The sequence below is a fragment of the Scyliorhinus torazame genome, chromosome 4 (assembly GCF_047496885.1).
Source record: "Scyliorhinus torazame isolate Kashiwa2021f chromosome 4, sScyTor2.1, whole genome shotgun sequence".
Classification (NCBI taxonomy): domain Eukaryota; kingdom Metazoa; phylum Chordata; class Chondrichthyes; order Carcharhiniformes; family Scyliorhinidae; genus Scyliorhinus; species Scyliorhinus torazame.
Window position 1 is genome coordinate 271,089,057 of NC_092710.1, and position 25,486 is coordinate 271,114,542.

The following is a 25,486-nucleotide window of genomic DNA, read 5'->3' on the forward strand; positions in this document are numbered from 1 at the left end:
TCGGCGGACATCGCGCCAATTGCGGAGAATCCCGCCCATGGTGTATTAAAACAAACATATTAACACAGGATTAAACTAACTTAACGTTACAGAAATATACCTTACAATTACCAGTTAATCAATGCTTAACAACAAAAGGAGACAGTAACTTCTAACTGATACCTTCTCTATCTCCAATCAAGCAAAACCCATCACGGTCAAAAAACACTTTTAAATAAAGTTAGCAAACAGAGGATTACTTGCCAGTCTCTGGATATCTTAAAAGACCATTTGAAGAGGGGGAAAGATCCTGGGCGGGATTCTCCGGTCGTCGATGCTGAAATCGTGTTCGCTGATCGGCAGGAGAATCACCGTTTGCGCGGAGATCTCGGGGGTGATGCCGCTTTTGCGATGCTCCGCCCACTTGCCGTGTGTGGGTCACTCATGCTATTTTTTTTCATGGAACCCGTTTGGCGGCTGCCACAGTCGGGGGCAGCCGTTCCATGGGCAGGGATGCTTTGGCGGGGGCTGGGGGCACTGGTTGGGGGTGGTCCGGGGGTGGCGAGGAGGGTTACTGGGGGACATTATGTGGCAGGCCAGGTCCACGGGCAGTCGGCGCCATGTTCCACGGTGTGGCTGCCGCAAGTCGCCAACATGCGCATGCCCGGCCACGGACCCCGCAAATCTCTGGCCGTATCCGACCGGATGGAGGATGAGTGCAGCTTTCATGCCTTTTTTTTTCTGGCTTAAATCGCCACTGCTCCCACGCCAGTGTCACCAAATCGGAGAATCCAGCCCCCTTTCAGTATACACCGTGTGTCAGATAAACACTGAATATGGCAGTCTTCTACAAAAGCTGTTGTTCAGTTCACAATTTCTAGAAACTAAACTACAACTGCCTATGACAGACCAGGCTTCTCCCATTACTTATATTTCATTTATCCCACTCAAACCCCATGACCTACATACTTAAGTATAAACATAAATTCTCTAATTATCTTCTCCCCAGGGAATCCCCAGAAACCATAACATGATCCCATTCAGCCTCCTCTTGCAAACATAAACATGGTTGGAAAGAATGATGGTCTCATTTTTACGACATCTTAATTGCACCTTCTGCAGCCATAAAGCCTGCCTGCCTTTTAAAATCTTTTTAAAAACATATTACTGCAGCAGATATATACACACTCTAACCCAGACTTTTAAAACATTACTGCAACAAATACATAGAATACAATATATATATATCAATTTCTTACATTCATCTTACATATCTTGGCCTCCACTCGATGAAGGCAGACAAAATGAATTGTCGCTTCCAATGTACCAGCTCAATCTATGGCCGACCAAGGTATTTGAAGACCAGGATCTAAACACAACAATATGGTTGTGGTTTACCGGGCAGCAGTGATCCTTACCCTCCTACATGTTTCAGACACTTGGACACCTACAGCAGGCACTTTAAAGCACTGAAGAAGTACTATCAGTGGTGTCTTTGCAAGACTCTCCAAATCCTAACGGCAGAAAATCGGACCAAACGCAGTGTCCTCCCACAAATCAACCTTCCAACATCGGAGTACTAATGACTCAAAATCAGCTCTACTCTGCTGAACATGTTATTTGTATGCCTGGCACCAGATTCCCGCAGCAACTGATCTATTCTGAACTCGATCATGGCAGGAGATGCCCAGGAAACAGTGACCTAAAACCATCTCTAACGAGATCAAATATCCCAGCTGACTCGTGGGTGTTCCAGGCTTGTGGCTGACTAAAATACATACAAACATATGAACATACAAATTAGGAAGAGGAGTAGGTCTGGATGGTGTTGCTTTAGTTTTATTTGCTCTAATTATGTCACCTTTGCTCACGAGTCGCCAGGTATCTTTCTGATACCGCCACGTGGTTCAAGCTGTAGTTATGATTAATAAGACAGCACACCGCTTAGTAAGATTAAAATCAACGGTCATAATTACTACAGGCATTCTGTCCTGCTTCTGTGGCATGGGAGATAAGGGTGCGGGTCCATTTGGCCATATTGTCTGGGGACAAATGGGCATGGTTTACGTTTCCGAAAACGGCTTCAAAGTGAATCCACAAGCGTCCTGCGAACGCTGTGGGGTGTTCAGACTTCTTCTGTCTGCACTTATTTAGGCCGTCCACGGGGTCACCCCGGTTATACCCGATCGCATCTAGGATCGCGGTATGCAGTTCTGCAAGGGTGCCTCCTCCTACGTGCTGTGGGTTGGGAAAGGCTGCTGCTACCGATGCTGCAGCGCTCCGAAAGCTAGTGACATCGAAACAAACCTGTTGGACTTTAACCTGGTGTTGTAAAACTTCTTACTGTGCTCACCCAGTCCAACGCCGGCATCTCCACATCATGGCTACCGATGGGTCTAAGCTTAGGACCATGAGCTTTACCTGCTCTTTCTCATCCAGGCCGTACAAGGTTGTCTGGTGTTTGACGGTGGCAAAGAAATGGTGTGGGTCTGAAGCGGGGAGGAACGGTGTGATTTTAGCACACGCGTCCCGTAATTGGGTCACTGTGAGGGGGGTGGAATATAGGAATTCCGCTTCGTCTGCTGTGGCTGTGCGGTGGATTGTTACAGGATTCATGGGAGCCTGAACTACCTGCTGTGTGGGGGGTGGGGATGCTTTCCTCCTTTGGGGCTTTCCCTGCGCACATGTTCTCTGCGCTGTCTCCTGCAATTCTTCCCAATCAGGGCCGTCTTCCTGTTCTAAACTTTCCCCAAAGGTTTCTTGGAATCCCTTTTGGACAGAAAGCAGTGATTGCAGGTCTGCAATTTGCTTTCGGCACTTCGCATGGTCTATGGTGCTCTGTCTTTGTTCCGTGGTTGCAGCGTGGAGCGCTCTCAAGGCTGCCTTGAGATCACTACATTGCTTCTGTAGCGTCTCCACCTGCTTCTCTGTCTCTTTCTTTACCTGGACTGCACGCTGCGTGTCCTGATAAGCCTTCTCATACTGGGACTGGAAACTACTCAAATGCGCCAGACAAGACTGGTAACCCCGTTTGGCGTCAGCCACCTCTTCGTCCTTTGCCGCTAATTTCCTTTTAATTCCAGGTTCTCTTTCTCAACCTCGCATACATCGATTTTACTCATACGATGTATGCCTTCTATTTCTTTCCAGAGCGTCCTGACGACCTCCTCTGTGCCTCGCAATTGTGCCAGACAGGACACAATTGCCATCGGCTTGCGCGCTTTTGCTAAGCTCTTCTTATGGATTTCACTCATGTTCTCCCACCAAGTATGCCCTCTACTTTCGGGACCTGAGTCGTCATTATTGCAGAAATCATTCCACATGGGCCATCCTTTGCCCTGGAGAAATTTCCAAATTTCCACTTCCCAAATGTGACACTGTCCCACTTTAATGCTGCTGATCGCTGCGACCGCAAATTCTGCGGGATTCATGAGGCGTTGCATTGCCTGCATGGCCATCTCTCTTATCTGTTTGCTTTGTTCGAATTTGGAACAGGGGGCTACGGTGGTGTCGTAGATGCGGGTACGGCTTGCGCTAATTTCCGAAAATACCGATTTCCGACGGTTTTGACGCAACAAAATCTATCAGTTTTACCTTATAACCCAGTTAGTTACGCATGCATACACACACTTCCGAATTGTGAATTATTAACCAGAACCGCTTGAACACTTGTGGGTTTTTTTGTTTCCAATTGGATTCTATTCAAATTCCTTGGGTTCTCCCGGAGTTGTTTTCCACTTCTATATCGGGTCCCGGTGGAGTCGCCAATCTGTTGCTCTTATTAGTCTTAGTTTTATTAGCTCTGATGTCACCTTTGCTCACGAGTCGCCAGGTATCTTTCTGATACCGCCACGTGGTTCAAGCTCTAGTTATGATTAATAAGACAGCACACCGCTTAGTAAGATTAAAATCAACGGTCATTTATTATGTACAGCAATAAATACTTACACAATAATCCTACTTTCTATATCACTACCTACCACTACTGGCCAATACTTAACTTTTGGGAATGGCCCACCAGGTCAGGGAAAGAAATGGTTTATCGAATTGGGTCTGGCCTGCGGGATTCAAACGTTGATACAGGTTGATGGCTAGGAGTCTCTATCGGGTAGCGATCGCTGGAGTCAAACTTACGGTTGCTGGTCGATGGTTCTTGCGAAGGTTGCGAGCAGGAGACGAAGGGAGAGAAGGGTCGATCTGAACTTGGCCCCTATCTTTTATAGGCCCCAGGGGCTTCCCGCCTCTCGGGGCGGACCTTGACCCTGGTCCCAAGTGATTGGACTTGTTCCCAATCACTGGGTTCGATATGCTCCAATAATGGGGCGATTCCTTGATCGGGGGGTGGTCGTTCACCTTTCTTTGTCTCGGCCACTGCTGGCGCCAAGAGGTCTGGATCGGCATTCAATTGCTAATATGTAGCAATTGTTCCCGGGGATAGCCGATTAAACCGCAGATATCTGTGTTGATGTGCTGCTATTGGTCGCAGGTATCGATCTGGGCCGGCTTCCCCAGAGCCGAATACACTATTCTGTCTGCAGCTGTCCGTTTGTGCTCTGTTGGCTGCTTTTCCCATCAGCCTTTTCGGTTAGCCATTTTACATCGGGTTTTGGCCAAATTAATCGGGAATCAGCCATTTTAGGTGGCTACAATGGCTATCACATCGAACACATTAAGGGGCTTTGATGGGAGCATGCAGAGACAAAGCCGTGGCGGCTGGAGGAATGCACGAACCTCTGAACAACTCATTTACACAATCTTTCAGCACCACTGCCTCGCAGGTGGCAGAGTCCGCAGATTGTGCATCGGACATTTCAACCATCTCGGAATCCGTTGAACTGGACTGGAAGAAAGTCACCATTGATCTCTCAGGACTGCCTAAGAAGGAGCAGAAGAGAAACATTAGGAATGTGAGGCCCCTCAGGTCTGTTCAGGCATGCCATTAAATCACGGCTGATACATACCTCAACTCCATTTACCTGTCCTTGTTCGTACTGTGGCCGGAACGGTAGCACAGTGATTAAGCACTGTTGCTTCACACCGCCAGGGTCCCAGGTTCGATTCCCGGTTTGGGTCAGTCTGTGCACGTGTTCTCTGTGTCTGTGTGGGTTTCTTCCGGGCGCGCCGGTTTCCTCCCACAAGTCCCGAAAGACGTGCTGTTAGGTGAATTGGACATTCTGAATTCTCCCTCTGTGTACCCGAACAGGCGCCGGAATGTGGCGACTAGGGACTTTTCACAGTAACTTTGCAGCAGTAACTTTAAGCCTACTTGTGACACTAATAAAGATTATCATTATTATTTCTTCATACCCTTACCTAATTAAAATCTATCTATCACGGTCTTAAATGTGCCAATTGTTCCAGCATCCACAGCCTTTGGGAGAGAGAGAAAGTTCCATATTTCAACTGCCCTTTGCCAATAAACAAAACAAATGGCACATTTCATTCTATATCTGTAATGCACATTCATCCTCACAACAACAGAGCTGTGAGGAACGTCATATAAAATAACAAAATGTTGTTTGTGTCACAAGTAAAGTTATAAAGGCAGACAACCCACGTGACATCTTCCTGTTTTTTTCCAAATATTTGAAATGATATCTAGAGAATAACCTCCTTTTCGTCTGTTTAATTAAAATGTCCAAAGTGATGCTTTGGTTGAACCTATATTGCTGAGGTTATATTTCGCTCGCTGGAAAGGTCGTAATGAAAGTTTTGGTTTATATTATGGTCAAGAACACGGCATTTGATTGATCAAAGAGATGAAACTCACAGCTGAAGCAGCTCAAAGTTTTAAAAAAACCTGTAGTTTTATGATGAGAGGTGATTTTTATTCATTTAAGTATTTTTGAACCGTCGTAGTTTAATAATAATTTTAACCAGTTACATCAGGAGCTGCAAGTTGTGTTTAAAAGTAAGATGTATCAATAACCATCCTCCAGAAGCCTCAGTTGTCTTTGGATGAGCAAAATTTACTCATTTGGTAGCGAGATGAGGGGTGCTGTTAGAAAAAGGTTTTGGTTTCCTCTTCCATAGGCACTGCCCAAGATTCAAGGCATTCCTAGGGACAGTAACAGAATGCCCATACCGAGGAAGCTTTGCCTCAACAAATGCTGAAATGGCTTTTGCCCCATACCAATAGGGTAGGATACCTTCCGCTCAGAAAATACAGGATTCCTATGCTGCCACCTTGTAAATCTCAGCAGATTGGACGTGTCCTTTTTAAAAAAGATGATTTCAGCAAAGCAAGGGGCACAGTATCAGAATGTCGAGAGCAGAGAGTTCACTCCATGTGCCAATTAAAATGGCACATTTCCACAAAACTTGATTGAGGCAAATAATTGTAAACAATATATTCTTGGACTGTAGACGACATTCATTGTGATTCTGCAATCGGCAATCATGGTGATGGAAAGGATATGGAGTTCGAAGCTCAGCTTTGGGTAAAATAAGGCACTGATACAGTGGCCTGGGAGCAGGAATGGAATCAATGACTAGGAAGCAAGAGTTTGTGGGTTTTATCTTGAACTTAATCTATTTGGGCTCACATTGGCACCTAATGTGTTGCTCTGCAGTGACAGCATTCCCGATCCTTTGTCACTGATAATTCCACCTCTTGTCAAGACAATTTATTACATTTTCTCAAGACATAGATTGGTTCTAATTTCCCAAGGTGTCCTCATAAATCAAGAAAAGTCTGCAGGATCTGCCCTTAATTATCACCCAACTTGCAAATAACCTTAAGGCATTGTACGGCAGTGAGAAATATTATGCTTATGATTGTGGTGAGTTGTCTGCTTTTTTTTCATTGAATTGAACAAAAATTAAGACTATGCATTTCTGGGGGATACAGGTCAAACTTGGAAGTCAATAGCAATGTAATCACTGCTACATTCAGTGCCATCAGCAAAACCTAATAACATTATTGTGTACATTGGCATTTAAATTACTAATAAGACAAAAAGATTTGTTGGTAAGTTACATTTAGATACTTTATTTCCTTTGGGTATAAACTAATTTATTTGTAACTGAGAAAGAACAGCAGCAGCCATTTCACTTCACTTTTGTTTTTTAATAGGCCACAACTCATACAGAAGTAGGATTCACAACTGTTCTGAAGGTTAATAAGTTTGGCTGGTTCTGGACATCTTACAGCACTGTTGTTTAAATAATTTATTTGGCTAGAAAAGTGTCTATAATATATATTAATTCAAACATGAGCTAGGGGTGACCTCATCTCCTTCATATGGAAGGAGGAGAGCATGCTAGAGGATCTCCGAGATGCTGTGACTGTGACCACCTTCAAAAAACAAGACCCACTGCGGTAACAATAGAGTGATGACTCTGCTGTCCGCCACAGGGAAGGTCATTGTAAGAATACTCCTCACTCGCCATCTCCCAATGGTAAAAGAGCTCCTATTGCGGGTCACAATGCGGATTCCATCCATCAAGAGACACGTAGATTAGATATTCACAGCAAGACAAGTCCAAGAAAAATGCAGAGTGCTGCAACAGTGAGGACAAAGTGCTGGTTATGGTTAATCAGCTACGTTGGTCACACTCTGCATGCCTGACACAAGACCCTCAAAACAAGCTGTCTACTCCAAGCTTCGTCACAGCAAGTGGTTACCAGGAGGGCAGAGGAAATGTTTCAGGGACATCCTCAAAGCCTCCCTGAAAAATGCAACCTCCCCACCCATATGTGGGAGTCTCTTGCTTGATACTGCCCAAACTGGAGCTGAAGCATCTGTGAAGGTGTCAACCATTTGAACATCTCCGACAGGCCCAGTTCGAGGCTGTACAAACAGCTGAAGGAGCGTACCACAATCTGAGCATCCCACCCACACGTGTCATCAAACAGTGTCTGCCTCACCTGTGACAGAACGTGTGGATCCAGCATTGGGTCAGACACCTTCGGATCCAAAACCCCAGGCTGGACGAAAGTCATCCTCGATCCCAATGGACTACCTAAGAAGAAGTGGGTGAGGGTTATAAGTATTGATGCATTGTAATGGCTGCCAGAGATCCTTACAAAGCTTATAAAGCAAAAATCAGCTAATAGGTGAGAAAAAGGAGCATTTAGCAATGTTCACATTCTTAATAACTGTTTATTGACTTTTGCTAGTAGGCCGTGTTCATCCAAGTTGTTTGAATATAGGTTGTGATAAAACTTATGAACAATTAACATTGTTAAGTCAACTGTTGAACAACCTGTTTCCTTCTATCGTTCACAACAACATGCTTCCAGTAAACATGCAACATTTTATAGTGGAGCACATAGAACAGACTTTAATCAAGCAATGTAAGCAATTGGTCAGTACAAAAGAATACCTTCAGATTTCCTTCACTTTTCACCTTTCCTACTAACATTTGAAAACCATTCTCCTTTATATGAAAGTCACCAAAGTCAGAGGACCATAGACTGCTTTCCCTTTGAGGGAGAGAGTTGACTGGTAGTGATTTAACCTGAGGGTCAGCACAACTCAGGCGAGGGGCAAGGTTGAGAAGGTGGGCCCTTCAAGGATAACCTCAGCCGGTACCGGAATTGAACCCATGCTGTTGGCGTTGCTCCATCATGAATCAGCCGTCTAACCAACTGAGGTAACCGACTTCCTCCCCTTTATGTACCTTTCATCCAAAGTTGCATTTTTTAGGTACGATTTCTTGATCTAACTCAATGTTTCCCAAACTTTTTTCTCACTGTGATACCCTGATGCTTTTAAATTGACGTGACCCCAGGTTGAGAGCAGTGGGCTTGTGGGTCGGGGTCTGTGTAACCTGCATTACTGTCAGATTAGATGTAACCAATGTGACCCAAGTCCCGTGAAGGCTTCAAATGATGGCATATGCTGGTGTCCCGAACTCTTCAAAAATGAGATGCATTGCTACACCACTTCCGCCTCCCCTAACTGTGCAAATTTAGATATGATTGCCCTAACTCTAAAACAGTGACCACCGTCAGCAGTCTAACTACAGTGGCACTGTTTACAGCAAGGATGTTCACACAATCACAATTTTCCCGCCGTATGCAAGGGCTGGCGTAAAGCAGCAGTGTTTGTGGTGTTGGGTGTTCTGACACACAGATGAGCCAACACAGTTGCATATGGTACAACGCTTCTTTATTTAAACTTACTATTTACAGTTTGGTCTTTGCACTCTGCACGTGGGGGGCTCCCTGCTTGTGGTGTTTTAACAGCTCTTTCTTGTTCCCTTCTCCCCAGACCTACTGACCACCAGGTGTCGTGCTCGTGCTTTTTATGTGGTTGGTGTTCTTGTCTGTGATTGGTTGTGGTGTTGTGTACTCTGATTTGCATGTTAGTGTGTCCATCATGATGTGTGTGTTTGAATATCATGACATCCCCCCTTTTTACAAAGATATGTGCCTACGTGGTAATAAATATGATCGTGACGTGAGTGCATCTAAGAGTGTGTGTGTGTGTCGTGTGCAGCATGTGCATATGACGGAACTATGTACATGGGGCGATGTCGGGTGCGTCACATGAATCCAGTTGTACCATAACATAACAGAAATGCGAACGAGAGAAGAAGAAAAAAAAAAACTTGAACAGTTGTCCAGTCAGACGACATCTGGAACGATAAACAACAACAGGTTATCATGTAAAATTGTGCAACTTGTTAAACATATGAACTGTATTATAAGTCCAGTCTAATGGGCTTGCGACGAATTCGGGTTGACCGCCTCAAGGGTGGATCAAGAACCACCGGCTGCTGTGCAGGCATGGCCATGGGTGGCGATGGAAAGGGCGTGATGTGCGGCAGCTCCACAAAGTCATCCTCGGAAGCCTGTTGAGGATCTGGCGTGTGCGTGCTGTGTGGCTGTGAGCGTGGAAGTCGGCGAAGGGCGCGCCGATTGCGGCGACGCACGGAACCATCCGGCATGCGAACCAGGAACGAGCGGGGAGCCACTTGTCGGAGGACTTCGGCCGGTGCTGACCAGCCACCATACGGTTGATGGACACGTACTTTGTCTCCGGAGGACAGGGGGGGCAGGTCCGTCGCTCGTGTGTCGTACCGACCTTTCTGGCGATCACGCTGCAGTTGCATGTTCCGAAGAACCGCCTCATGGTCTGTTGTCGGTGCCAGGACGGAAGGTACCGTCGTCCTGAGGGAGCGACCCATTAGTAGCTGCGCTGGCGAGAGGCCCGTGGATAACGGGGCCGATCGATAGGCCAGCAAGGCAAGGTTAAAATCCGATCCGGCATCAGCCGCCTTGCACAGGAGCCGCTTGGCGATGTGGACACCCTTTTCAGCCTTCCCGTTCGATTGTGGATGCAGAGGGCTGGATGTCACATGAGTGAAACCATATGCTGCGGCAAAGGACGACCATTCACGGCTGGCAAAACAAGGTCCATTGTCTGACATGACAGTCCTTGGAATGCCATGGCGAGCAAACGTTTCCTTGCAGGCCCCAATGACTGCGGACGACGTCAGATCATGGAGAGGCATGACTTCCGGGTAGTTTGAGAAGTAGTCTATAAGAACAATGTAATCTCTGCCGAGCGCGTGAAATAGGTCAACACCCACCTTCGCCCAGGGGGACGTCACCATCTCGTGTGGTAGAAGTGTTTCCGGAGGTTGCGCCGGCTGAAACCTCTGACAGGTTGTGCAGTTGAGCACCATGTTGGCTATGTCTTCATTAATACCCGGCCAATATACCGCCTCCCGGGCCCTTCGTCTGCATTTTTCGACGCCCAAGTGGCCTTCGTGTAGTTGATGAAGAATCATCTGGCGCACGCTGTGCGGAATAACGATCCTGTGCGATTTCATAAGGACCCCGTCTATATTGGTGAGATCATCTCGCACATTATAAAACTGGGGGCACTGCCCTTTTAGCCACCCTTCCGTCATGTGGCGCATCACTCGCTGCAGAAGGGGGTCAGTCGCCGTCTCTGCGCGTATGTGGGCCAGACTAGGATCATCAGCTGGCAGATTTGCTGCTGTCAGAGTCACGTGTGCCTCAATTTGACGCACGAACCCCTCTGCATCTGGTGGTGTGCTCACTGCTCGGGAAAGAGTGTCCGCCACGATGAGTTCCTTCCCCGGAGTGTAGATCAGTTCAAAATCGTACCTCCTGAGTTTAAGTAAGATGCGCTGGAGGCGAGGAGTCATGTCGTTCAGGTCTTTGTTAATGATGTTGACCAGGGGGCGGTGGTCAGTTTCGACCGTAAATCGTGGCAGGCCATACACATAGTCGTGGAACTTGTCCAGTCCAGTTAACAAGCCCAGGCATTCTTTTTCGATTTGCGCGTAGCGCTGTTCGGTAGGGGTCATGGCTCGTGAGGCATACGCAACCGGGGCCCATGATGACGTGCTGTCTTTTTGCAGGAGTACCGCTCCAATACCAGATTGGCTGGCGTCTGTTGAGATCTTTGTAGGGCGAGTCGTGTCAAAGAAGGCCAGCACTGGTGCCGTGACCAGTTTGTGCTTGAGCTCCTCCCATTCCCGCTGATGCGATTGGTGCCAGTTGAATTCCGTCGATTTTTTTACGAGATGGCGCATATTTGTTGTATGAGAAGCCAGGTTGGGAATGAACTTCCCAAGGAAGTTGACCATGCCCAGGAATCTTAAGACAGCCTTCTTGTCAGCCGGTCGTGGCATGGCTGTGATGGCGCTAACCTTGTCTGCATCGGGACGGACCCCGGACCTTGAGATGTGGTCCCCGAGGAATTTCAGCTCCGTCTGGCCGAAGGCACACTTCGCACGGTTGAGACGCAGGCCATTTTGTCGTATGCGGGTAAAGACACGTCGTAGACGATGCATGTGTTCCTGCGGAGTGGTGGACCAAATGATGATATCGTCCACATATACACGTACCCCTTCGATGCCTTCCATCATCTGCTCCATAATGCGGTGGAATACTTCAGATGCCGAAATGATGCCGAATGGCATCCGGTTGTAGCAGAATCTGCCAAAAGGGGTGTTGAATGTGCATAGTCTTCGGCTGGCCGGGTCCAGTTGGATCTGCCAGAATCCTTTGGACGCATCCAATTTAGTGAATATCTTGGCTCGCGCCATCTCGCTGGTGAGGTCTTCTCGTTTCGGGATGGGATAGTGTTCCCGCATGATGTTGTTATTCAGATCTTTTGGATCTATACATATACGGAGCTCGCCAGAGGGCTTCTTTACACAGACCATGGAGCTGACCCATGGCGTGGGCTCCGTGACCTTGGATAGGACCCCTTGGTCCTGAAGAATCTGCAGTTGTGCCTTGAGGCGGTCTTTGAGAGGCGCAGGAACCCTGCGAGGTGCGTGAACGACAGGGATGGCGTCCGGTCTGAGTCGAATCTTGTACGTGTGTGGCAATGTCCCCATGCCTTCAAAAACCTCCTGGTTGTGAGCGAGGAGGGAATGGAGATTTGCGTGGAACTCAGCATCCGGGAAGTCGGATATCTCATCTGGAGAGAGAGACATAATGCGCTGTACCAGGTGAAGGACCTTACACGCCTGTGCGCCCAGTAACGAGTCCTTTGATGAGCCGACAACTTCGAAGGGGAGTGTGGCCGTGTACCTCTTGTGAGTCACCTGTAGCTGGCAAGATCCTATGGACGGGATGACGTTCCCGTTATAGTCAACCATCTTAAGCCGGGATGGTGTGATGGGTGGTTTGACCTTCATGGCCTGGACTGCACAGTAAGCAATCAGGTTGGCGGATGCGCCGGTGTCCAGACGGAAGGCGACGCGCGATCGGTTGACCGTCAGGGTGGCACACCACTCATCGGCTGGATTGATGGCATTGACCTTGTTGACATCAATGACGGAAACTCGGAAGGCATCCTGGTCATCTGCATCACTTAACTGGAAGTCTTGATGCGTGGGCTGGACGGTCCTGACTCGTCTGCGAGGTTGTCGAGGATGCGCCGGATCCATGGGTTGAGCCGCACGACAGTGGGCTGCGTAGTGGCCCATCGTGGCACATCTGTGGCACTGTCGGTTTTTTGCAGGACATTGCCCTTTTAAGTGTAGACCTCCACAATTGCCGCACGTCATGACGTCACGGCGTTCGTTGCGCCACTGCGCATGCGCAGTGCGACTATGCGGTGGGCGCGCCTGCGCAGTGCGTCCCTCGTTGTGGCCGTTATTTTTGGCGCGCACCTGCGCGGGAGACCGCGAAAAGCGCGGGAAGCGGCCGCTGTCGTCCGGGCCGTGGGTCGGGAAGTAATCGACGGCCTGGATGCGTTCGACGTCGTGGGCGGCCTGGCTTGCCGATTCGACGGCTGGGGACCCCCTCCGTGCCAACTCGGACGCCTGAAATCGGGCAAAACGGCAGGTAGCATTTTCATGGAGGACACAGGCTTCCACAGCAGACGCTAAGGTGAGGCTTTTCATTTTAAGAAGCTGCTGGCGTAGGCCACTAGAGGCAACGCCAAAAACAATCTGGTCCCTGATCATGGACTCTGTAGTGGTGCCGTAACCGCAGGACTGCGCTAGAATCCGGAGGTGCGTCAAAAAGGGTTGAAAAAGCTCCTCCTTACCTTGCAGGCGTTGCTGAAAGATGTATCTTTCAAAACTTTCATTTACTTCAACTTGAAAGTGCTGGTCCAGTTTGAGGATGACCGTGTCATATTTGGCCTGGTTTTCGCCTTCTTCGAACACCAGTGAGTTAAAGACATCGGTTGCGTGCGGGCCTGCGTAGAAGAGGAGCATTGCAATCTTCGAGTCATCCGAGACATTCTGTTTTTCGGTGGCACGGATGTACAGGTCAAATCGCTGCCTGTAGAGCTTCCAGTTGGTGCCTAGGTTCCCCGTGACTTGCATCGGCTGCGGTTTGCCGGTGTGGTCCATGTCCAGAATGGCAGGTTAGTAGGCAGGTATCGATCCACTCCTGTACCATGTGGTGTTGGGTGTTCTGACACACAGATGAGCCAACACAGTTGCATATGGTACAACGCTTCTTTATTTAAACTTACTATTTACAGTTTGGTCTTTGCACTCTGCACGTGGGGGGCTCCCTGCTTGTGGTGTTTTAACAGCTCTTTCTTGTTCCCTTCTCCCCAGACCTACTGACCACCAGGTGTCGTGCTCGTGCTTTTTATGTGGTTGGTGTTCTTGTCTGTGATTGGTTGTGGTGTTGTGTACTCTGATTTGCCTGTTAGTGTGTCCATCATGATATGTGTGTTTGAATATCATGACAGTGTTAAAATCATTTCTGTTCCAGTGGCAAAGGAATTCTTGTATACCAATTGAGCCATGGAGTGGATGTGTTTCACCAAGACTGCACTCAAGCTGCCGTGCTCCGCACGCATGATGCCTTACTTGATCTTGCTGGGTTGGGTACATTCTTGATTGACAAGGGAGCAAAAGGGTAAAAGGGATAGACAGGAAAGTGGACGCCACAGTCAGGTCAGAAATGCAGAAATGGATGAGTGTTTCGAAGAAGTGTCATCCTAGACATTCGCTCCATTGATGCTGCCAGACCTGCTCGGTTTTTCCAGCATTTTCTGTTTTTATTTCAGATCAGCCATGTTCTTATCAAATGGCAGAGCAGGCTCTCGGGGCCAAATGGCGGAGCAGGCTCTCGGGGTCAAATGGCGGAGCAGGCTCTCGGGGCCAAATGGCGGAGCAGGCTCTCGGGGCCAAATGGCGGAGCAGGCTCTCGGGGCCAAATGGCGGAGCAGGCTCTCGGGGCCAAATGGCGGAGCAGGCTCTCGGGGCCAAATGGCTTCCTGCTGCTCCTAATTCATTTGTATTTGTTCTCAGATCCTTTCAAGAACAGTTTATTGACCGATTATTTGCTTAAATCTCCGCTCTGTTCCATGTCTAATTGATCCCTCTGCATATATTTATTGTACTAGTCACAAACATGATACATTATTCACTCATGGTCGCTGTTGTCTCAACCACTTATTTCATTGCATAAGCATTCTTGGTCAATAATCAGACATTAGGAGCAGAAGAAAATCCAGCCTTTCTTCTCATTGGCACCCTATAGTTTTTCTATTTAACCTGAGGAAGCCTATTGCTCCATGGCCAGTCAAGCCCATTGAGTTTAGAAAATTGAGAGGTGATCTTATTGAAACATATAAGATCCTGAGGGGACTTGACAAGGTGAATGCTGAAAGATTGTTTCCCCTTGTGGCAGAGACTTGAACTGGAGACGTAGTTTAAAGACAGGTGAGAAGAATGTTTTTCTCTTGAGGGCCACTACCCCAGAGGGTGGTAGACGCAGTGTCATTGAATATTTTTAAGGCAGAGGCAGATTAACTCCCTTGTTATTCAAGAAGCTAAGGTTATCGGGTGTCTGTGGAAAGTGGAGTTAAGGCCACAATCAGATCAGCCATGATCTTATCAAATGGCAGAGCAGGGTCAAGAGGTCAAATGGCAGAGCAGGGTCAAGAGGTCAAATGGCGTATTCCTGCTCCAATTTGTATGTTCATCTGTTGATTTTATTCAATTTACCGTTAGTTAAGGACCAGATGTAGCTCATGTGTTCCTTAATAAATGATTGGAAAAAGTGATGATTTGGTATAACTATAATAAATTAATTTTCACTCTTGACTGTTATCTTAACCAAATGGCCATTCCTCAGCTGAGAGCTTGGATAGAGAATTTGACTGACTATTCCATTATGGGAAACATCAACAACATTTTTCGCAGCTGACATTCATGTAAGCATGAATTTCTGGTACAGGTCACTGGTTAGTCGGTGGAAGAATGCCTTGGGTGATATTTCTCTTTAATTATACAGTTCCTTGATTGAGAACAGCTCACCAATTACAAACAAAAATAAAACTGGAGATGTTTTTGTCTGTATGCCTCATGCTCTACCAGGCTTTACATTTGAGTCCATTGTAGTGTCGTGTCATTATTTGAAGGCATTGTCGCAATGGGAACTCTAATTGAAGGATCTGGCATCAAGGAGCACTAGCAAAACTGGAGTCGATGGGAATCAGGGGGAAAATTCACCACTGGTTGGAGTCATACCTGCCACAAAGGAAGATGGTTGTGGTTGTTGGCCAGTCATCTCAGACCCAGGATATCACAGCAAGAGCTCTTCAGGGTAGTGTCCTCGGCCCAGTCATCTACAGCAGCTTCATCAATGGCGTTCTTTCCAGCATAAAGTCAGAAGTGGGGATGTTCACAGATGATTGCAGAATGTTCAGCATCATTAGCCACTCCTCAGACACTGAAGCAGTCCATGCGAAAATGCAGCAAGACCTGGACAATATCCAGACTTCGGCTGCCAAGTGGCAAGTAGCATTTGTGCCACCCAGTGCCAGGCAATGACCATCTTCGATAAGAAAGAGTCAAACCATCGCCCCATGACAATCAATGGCATTAACATCAATAAATCCCTCAAAATCAACATCTTGAGGGTCACCTTTGACCAGAAACTGAACGGGACTAACCATATAAATACTGTGGCTACAAGAGCAGGTCAGAGGCTAGGAATCCTGCGATGAGCAACTCACCTCCTGACCCCTCAAAGCCTGTCCACCACCTACAAAGGCACAAGTCAGGAGTGTGCTGGAATACTCCTCACTTGCCAGGATAAGTGCAGCTCCATAAACACACAAGAAGCTCGACACCATCCAGGAGAAAGCAGCCCATTTGATTGGCACCCCTTCCACAAACATTCACTCCCTCTACCACCCAGTAGCAGCAGTGTGTACCATTTACGAGGTGCACTGCAGGAACTCACCAAGATTACTTATGATGTGGAGATGCCGGCGTTGGACTGGGGTGAGCACAGTAAGAAGTCTTACAACACCAGGTTAAAGTCCAACAGGTTTGTTTCAAATCACTAGCTTTCGGAGCACAGCTCCTTCCTCAGGTGAATGAATAGGTAGGTTCCAGAACATATATATAGACAAAGTCAAAGATGCAAGACGATACTTTGAATGCAAGTCTTTGCAGGTAATTAAGTCTTTACAGGTTCAGATATTCAATAAAAAAACTAATTACAAAAGTCTAATGGTATGCAAATGTGTCCCAGTTATAATTCTGATCACTTGCAAAGGATCCACATATTCTTTCTTAAAGCTACATCACAGTATTTGGCAATTGAGGAGATGCCGACTTTCAAACTTACTTCGCAAACCTACCCCAAAATTCACAAATCATCTCAATAATACACGCACATTATGACCTTTCGTCACCAAGCTTTCTATAGTACAATTTGATAAATTAAGCATTTTTAATTATACAAATATGCCAACGAGGTGAAGTCTAACAATGGGTGCATGCTCTATTGTAAGTGCATCAAAATCTTGTTACAAATTTGACAAATTTGATTTTCAGTGTGTTCACATTTACTTGTACATGTCGCACCTCTAGTTGCAGTATGGAGTTGATTTTGATGACATCATGGCTGTATGACAAATAGCTGCTTTTTTTGTGAGAATAAATGGTTAACCGGCTCTGACTTCTGGGTGAGTCTGTGTTCTGAATTTGTCAACGTTTGCAAATCCCCTGCCATGTTTTTTTAACCATGCAGAATTTCAGCATGAATCTTTTTGCTGGAGCTTCTGACTTCATTTTTTTGAAACTCAAAATAGCTTGTTTGAAAATATTTAATATTATTTGTATTAAATTCTGATGTTTTAGTGGTTGCCGGAGCATACTAACTATTCTGTCTCCTTAACTCTCTTTCTCATCTATTCATGAATCTCCCTTTATGCGTTGGAGTGTTCCTTGAGACTAGCCCTATAAAGAATATCTCTTCTCAGCATCCTGTTAACCTCCTTCTCTGCTTTTGTCACTTCTGCCAAGTATCACCCTCTGAGGTTTATCTTTTCCTCATGCTCACACCATCCGGTTAATGTGCCTGGACTAGCTTTCCACCTGCTCGCTTCAGGGATTCAATCACAAACACGCTCTATCCCATTCTGTGGTGGTTACTGAAGCATTTTTATATCAAGAGAGTTACTGAATGTCCATTGTTTTAAACTGACTTTAATCCCATTCTTTTCAATTTCTCCCATTCTGTCTGCCCTCGCTCTCCACTCTTCATTCATTCCATGGTTCTCCCTCTCTCTCTTGCATATTTGTACAAGCTGTCTTTTCCCATTCTTCCCAATCTTGTCTCTCATTTTCTCCTCCTCACCCTTTCTTTCAAATGAATCTCTATTCTCTTCTGAACGCCTGTCTTCTCCCATTTCACCCTTGCTTCCTTCTCATCCACCTCTCTTCCTTTTTTTTTCTCCTCCCTTAATCCTGCTATCTCTTAAAAACTCTTCTCAATCACTCGCAGTCACTCCACTCTCCTTTCTGGTTTGCATCATCACAGGCTTCCCTTGTTCTGATCCTAGTTTGATTAATCCTGTTTGACCGGCAGTTTTCATTGTCACCTGAGATTGTATTCTTTTCATACTTCCTCCAGTTATAAAAGCAAAAGCAAATATAACACGGTGGTTCTGGCAGAGTGGAAATTGAGACAGATTGCAACTCCACTCTAAGTTACTTGGTTAGGTTGGCAATGTCGGCCTGCCCTGGGCAGTGAAGAAGGGTCTGGTCTGGTTGGGGCCGGGGGGAAGGGAGGCATGTGTCTAGTCAGGAGGCCAGGCCAGGGAGGCTCAGGTCAGGCTGGATCAGGCCAGTTGGGGGGGGGGGGGGGGGGTGTAAGGGTCCTGTGCAGGTTCTGGAGGTTGGGGAAGGACAGAGGTTGGGGTGGAGGCTAGTGGGGGATCGGAGGAGTCCTGGTGGGCAGGGTGTGGTGGTGGGGAGGTGAAATTGGTGCAGGTGTCAGTACAGTCGAGCTAGAAGTGGCTTTAATTTGTCTAATGGTTTCGAGGCAACTCTTGATGTAACACAGTTGGAATCTCCGAAAGCTTGTGATTTTAAATGTTTCCCAGTGCAGGGCAATGCCCAAAGGACGTTTGAACTTCTCAGGCAATAGTTGTGCAGTCCTTACCTGAGGTTACCCCGGTGTGCCTTTGGGGAACCCCCTTAGACATTGACCAAGCGCTGGGAGTTTAAGGGCCTGTATCTTCCTTTGCAAATCTAATTGACCATACTTGCCCAGTTAAGGGCCACAATTGGCCCACTAGCAGGTAGGTGGTGGCAGGTTGTCCACTGAATTTTATATGGCCCCCCTCCCCATCTTCAAACCTGTCAACAGAGGAGCCCAATGTTTGTCCTTTTCCTTATTCAACTTAGATCAGTCGATCTTAAAAAGCTTTGTGAGTCTGAAATTTTTCTCCTTCTCTTGCAGGTAGCATTTTTGAAACTGGATTGATGGCAGTCGTTATCAAATGGGAGAAGTCCTTGGATTAGAAAAGACTACAGACTTTACAACTGTGAAATAATTAGAACATAATAAAGAAAACTACCTTAGAAAAGTACTGTTAAAAAAGCTTGAATGTGATTTAACAAACTGAACTGTTTGCCCTGAATGAGAGAACGGTGATCGCAACAACCAATGGCTCACCAAGATAAAATGTAAATTTTGATTTTATACCAGGACAGTCTTCAATGTATCATCATAAGCTGAAACTAGCAAAGATGATTATTTAGAAATGTTTCTTGAGCAAAACATACCTTTACCCAGAAACTCTGATCTCCAGATGGACATACCTAGAGCTACCTCCCAAGACCTGCCACGGAACCCGGAGAATGTGCTGACACGCTGACTGCATGGGAATTGCCCAGGGCAGTTCCTCACATCTAGAGCCCTCTGGCAAGGTCTCTAATTCTGAGATGGAGTTGGAGATTTCAGATGGTTCCTCCTTATTGAAATAGTTACCCAGGAAAGGTTAGACAGAAAAAAAAGTTCCAACTCCTGGTTAACTTTACATAATCACTTACACTGACTCACCTGACCACCCCCACCCATCCCCTGACTCTCCAACTACTATCTCGACTTTCTCCAGATCCCCTGATGACTTCCCTGACCCTCTGAGCCCCCTGCCAAAGGACCTGACCTGATAACCCTGACTCCCCCAACCCTTTGACTCCCCCCCTCCCCCCGCCAATTCCCACCATTTTCAGAGATCCCTGACCCTCCGGCTTCACTGGCCCAACCTGACTTGACCTCATTATCCTGCCTAGCTGGCACCCTGCCACTCTGCCACCTCCTTACCCAGCTGCCCCCCCCCCCCTACCCACTTATCTCACTCGCACTCATACATTCACACATTGAAAAACTTCATTTGTGAATGAAGACTTACCAAAATAGTGCTGTGAAGATAGGTCTGGCTTGGCTTCACCCAACAGTCCTGCCTTACAAGGATGGACTCCGCAAACTGCATTCCTGAAAAGGCCCAATTCGGTTGTCCAGGCCAGGAATAGAAAGTTGGAGCAGAATGGCAATCTGGCAGTGATTTCCACTACTCTGAAGATTTAGCCCAATATATCAACAGGAAAAGTGCTGCAAAAATGGACATTGTGATATGTATCAGCTGATACTGGAATCCTTTTAAGGTGAAGTGTCAATATCAGCTCTGACCTTTGTTACGTTTTTATAAAAGCAAATTGCTGCAGATGCTGGAATCAGAAACAAAAACAGAAAATGCTGGATATTCCCAGCAGGTCTGACAGCCTCTGTGGAGAGAAAGGGGAGCTAATTTTTTGAGTCTGGATGACTCTTTGTCCAGTATGTTCTGTTTTTGTGACTTTTATTCATTTACAGGGTATGGGTGTCGTTGGCTGGGCCAAAATGTATTGCCCATCCCTAATTGCCCTTCAGAAGGTGGTGGTGAGTTGCATTCTTGAACTGCTGCAGTCCATGTGGTGTAGGTCCAACCATTGTGCTATTAGGGAGGCAGTTCCAGGATTTCGACTCAGTGACAGTGAAGGAACGGTGATATATTTCCAAGTCAGGATGGTGAGTGACTTGGAGGGGAACTTCCAGGTGGTGGGATTCCCATGAATTTGCTGACCTTGTCCTTTTAGATGGTAGTGTTCGTGAGGTTGGAAGGTGCTGCCAAAGGAGCCTTGGTGAGTTCCCGCAGTGCATCTTGTAGATTGTGCATACAGCTTCTACTGTGTGTCAGTGGCAGAGAAAGTGAATGTTTGTGGAAGGGGGAGTAATCAAGCGGGCTGCTTTGTCCTGGATGGTGTAGAGCTTACTCTGTTGGAGCTGCGCCCATCCAGGCAAGTGGGGACTATTCCATTACACTCGTGAGGATATATGGTAAACTATTTAGGACTGAGATGAGGGGAAGTTTCTTCACCCAGAGAGCAGTGAGCCTGTTGAATTCGCTACCACAGGAAGCAGTTGATGCCAAAACATTGTATGTTTTCAAAAAGGAGTTAGATATAGCTTTTGGGGTTAAAGGAATCAAAGGATATGGGGGGAAAACAGGAACAAGTTACTGAGTTGCATGATCAGCAGCCATGATCATAATGAATGGCGGAGCAGGCTCAAAGGGCCGAGTGGCCTACTCCTTTTTTAAAAATTCGCATTTAAGAGTCAACCACATTGCTGTGGACCTGGAGTCACATGTAGGCCAGACCAGGTCAGAACCGACAGATTCCCTTCCCAAAAGGCACTAGTGAAGCAAATGGGTTTTATGACAATCAACAATTGTTTCATGGTCACCTTTATAATAATAATCTTTATTGTCACATGTACGTTTACATATAGACGTTACTGTGAAAAGCCCCTAGTCACCACATTCCTGTTCCGGTACACAGAGGGAGAATTCAGACTGTTCAAATTACCTAACAGCACTTCTTTCATGACTTGTGGGAGGAAACCGGAGCACCCGTAGGAAACCCACGCAGACACAGGGAAAATGTGCAGACGCCGCACAGACAATGACCCAACCTGGAATCGAGCCTGGGACCCTGGCGCTGTGAAGCAACAGTGCTAACCACTGTGCTACCATGCCGCCCTCAGACTTTTAATTCCAGATTTTTATTGAATTCAAATTTCACCATCGGCCATGCTGGGATTCAAACCCAAGCCCCCAGAGCATGGCTCTGAGTCTCTGGATTGCTAATTTAGTGACAATACCACTATGTCACTGCCTCACCATTTTCTATGTTTCTATGACTTGTGCCTTGCAGATAGTGCACAGGCTTGTTAGGAGTGACCGCCTCACAGCCCTTGTGGAGACATAGTCTGGTCTTCACAATTGAGGATATCCTGAATGGTGTGTGTCACGACTGTTACAATCAAAGTTGATGTTGTAACTGGATGGGAAAATCATAGATGAACCCTGGCTCAAAAGACAGTGGCCTGGATTCTCCATTCTGCTCCCGCCAGCAGAGAATTGGGATTGGCCTCCACTGGTGCTAGGAGCAGGGCCAAGGTTCAAATGTCTCTCTCCTTAACCATGCAAATATATGCATGGGGGAGAGACCGGCGGATTCCATTGGGATCTCAATATCAGGCCACCATTTTGAGCAAGTGAGTCAATCCCGAGATCCAGCGGTAGGCCCTCCACCCTCCCCCACGAAACTAATCCTGACAGAGCCCCTCCCCAGCTGACAAAGAACAAAGAAAAGCACAGCACAGGAACAGGCCCTTCGGCCCTCCAAGCCTGTGCCGACCATGCTGCCCGTCTAAACTACAATCTTCTACACTTCCTGGGTCCGCAACCCTCTAATCCCATCCTATTCATGTATTTGTCAAGATGCCCCTTAAATGTCACTAACGTCCGTGTTTCCACCACCTCCTCCGGTAGCGAGTTCCAGGCACCCACTACCCTCTGTGTAAAAAACTTGCCTCGTACATCTCCTCTAAACCTTGGCCCTCGCACCTTAAACCTATGCCCCCTAGTAATTGACCCCTCTACCCTGGGGAAAAGCCTCTGACTATCCACTCTGTCTCTGCCCCTCATAATTTTGTAGACCTCTAGCAGGTCGCCTCTCAACCTCCGTCGTTCCAGTGAGAACAAACGTAGTTAATTCAACCGCTCCTCATAGCTAATGCCCTCCATACCAGACAACATCCTGGTAAATCTCTTCTGCACCCTCTCTAAAGCCTCCACATCCTTCTGGTAGTGTGGCAACCAGAATTGAACACTATACTCCCAAGTGTGGCCTAACTAAGGTTCTATACAGCTGCAACATGACTTGCCAATTCTTATACTCAATGCCCCAGCCAATGAAGACAAGCATGCCGTATGCCTTCTTGACTACCTTCGCCACCTGTGTTGCCCCTTTCAGTGACCTGTGGACCTGTACACCTAGATCTCTCTGACTTTCAATACTCTTGAGGGTTCTACCATTCACTGTATATTCCCTACCTGCATTAGACCTTCCAATTGCATTACCTCACATTTGTCCGGATTAAACTCCATCTGCCATCTCTCCGCCCAAGTCTCCAAACAAGCTAAATCCTGCTGTATCCTCCGACAGTCCTCATCGCTATCTGCAATTCCATCAACCTTTGTGTCGTCTGCAAACTTACGAATCAGACCAGTTCCATTTTCCTCCAAATCATTTATATATACTACGAACAGCAAAGGTCCCAGCACTGATCTCTGCAGAACACCACTAGTCACAGCCCTCCAATCAGAAAAGCATCGTTCCATTGCTACTCTCTGCCTTCTATGACCTAGCCAGTTCTGTATCGACCTTGCCAGCTCACCCCGGATCCCGTTTGACTTCACCTTTTGTACCAGTCTGCCATGAGGGACCTTGTCAAAGGCCTTACTGAAGTCCATATAGACAACATCACTGCCCTACCTGCATCAATCATCTTTGTGACCTCTTCGAAAAACTCTTATCAAGTTAGTGAGACACGACCGCCCCTTCACAAAACCATGCTGCCTCTCACTAATACGTCCATTTGCTTCCAAATGGGAGTAGATCCTGTCTTGAAGAATTCTCTCCAGTAATTTCCCTACCACTGACGTAAGGCTCACCGGCCTGTAGTTCCCTGGATTATCCTTGTTCCCCTCTCCCACCCAACCACAGGAATAACGGGCCACCCCAATGCATGCATGAGGATGACCCAAACCCCCACCAACTCCCTCAGCCCCCCCCAATCAGACCCATCGGAGACCCACATCAGACACATATCGGTCATTCACATCACAAATGCCAACAGACACCAGATCAGTCGCCCCCACCGGAGACTCCCACCAATCACCCCTGTCTGAAAGTGGAAGAGCAGTCCAGGCAGTACAGTGAAAGATCTCTGCATTTTCACTTGCCTTTGCCTGTTGTCTGCTGTCTCAGACAAAAGTTTTTAAAGCAGCAGCTGCTACAAGTGTCAGAGACTTCCTACAAAGCAAGTACACTTGAAAGGACTTCAAATCGTCTGATAGCCTTTGAAATGCAAAGCTCCCATTAATTTCACACAGCAACACTTTGCACTAGCCAGTGATTGACAGTCTTATTTGGCCAGAGACAGGTGCTTGGTGGATTGTTTATCTTTCCCTTCACACTGAGTGCAGCTCAAGTACTCTGCTTTGATGCTAATCACAAAATTTAAACACTCTTGCTATGGTTGATAGCTCCTCACCAGATCAAAAAAAGCAAAGTGGTTTCACTTTCTTTTATTTACAGCAAAAAAGCACTTTGCTGCAAAGCAAGACTCGGAATTCATGAGGTCCTTGGGCCAGCCGCAGCAGAATTGTATTCAACCACAATCTGTGACATTGTGATCCAGCATTTCCCCACTCTACCATTACCACCCAGCCAGGTGATTAACCCTGGTTCAATGAAGAGTGCAGGAGAGCATGCCAGGAGCAGCACCAGATATACCGAAAAGTGAGGTGTCAACCTGGGAAGCTACAGCACAGGACCACTTGTGTGCCAAGCAGCAAGTGATTGACAGAGCTAAGCAATTCCACAAGCAACAGATCAAATCTAAGCTCTGCAGGCATGCCACATTCAGTGTTGTGAATGGTGGTGGATAATTAAACAACTCACTGGAGGAGGAGGAGATTCCACAAATAATGGTGGAGGAGCCCAGCAAATCGGTACAAAAAATAAGGCTAAAGCATTTGCAACAGCTTTCAGCCAGAAGTACCAAGTTAATGATCCATTTTGGCCACCCCCAGAGGTCTCCAGTTTCACAGATGCTAGTCTTCAGCCAATTCAATTCTCTCCACATGATGTCATTCTCTTGGATAACAAATTGTTGCATATTGCACATTTAATATAATGAAACCTCTCAAGGTGCTTCATAGTCATAGGGCAAAATTAGACACTGATCCATGTAAGGTGCTATTAGAGAAACTTACCAAAAGCTTGGTCAGAGGTAGGCTTTAAAGGATGTCTAATGGGAGAAAGAAGAGATAGAGTGACAGAGAATTTTATTGAAATTAAGAATTTCAGAGCATTGCTGCTAATATATTACTAAACAAACATTAAAATTGAATAAAATTATAATGAATAATTCAGCAATATGATAGCAAATTAAAAATGTCAATTGACAAATCTGGAAGTTGTCCAAATTCTCAATTTATGGAGCAGACGTGTGTTGTTTAACGGTCTACATACCTCCTGGAGTTACCTTGCAATGTGAACTTGCTACAGAACCTTTTTAAGGCACAAAAGGCACTAGCACAAATCTTACTTTTTTAACATTACAGAATTGAATAATTGCGATTGTCAGCAAATAATTAACATATCCTGATACGAGTAATTGTAC

The 25,486-nt window shown here is 46.7% G+C and overlaps 1 protein-coding gene across 2 annotated transcripts in view; it reads left to right on the forward strand.

The window, feature by feature from the left end:
• Positions 1–25,272, forward strand: part of ube3d (ubiquitin protein ligase E3D) — a 423,439-nt gene extending 398,167 nt beyond the window's left edge. Inside the window, exons 10-11 of one of the 2 annotated variants that reach the window (XR_011940766.1) lie at positions 17,272–17,366; positions 19,148–25,272. Coding sequence is in view for 1 of the 2 variants with exons in the window: in XM_072499800.1 (XP_072355901.1) it covers positions 19,148–19,171 (24 nt within the window). In the remaining variant the exon portion in view is untranslated. The remainder of the gene's footprint in view (positions 1–17,271; positions 17,367–19,147) is intronic. The other variant, XM_072499800.1, reaches the window with a different exon arrangement.
• The last annotated feature ends 214 nt before the right edge of the window (positions 25,273–25,486 follow it).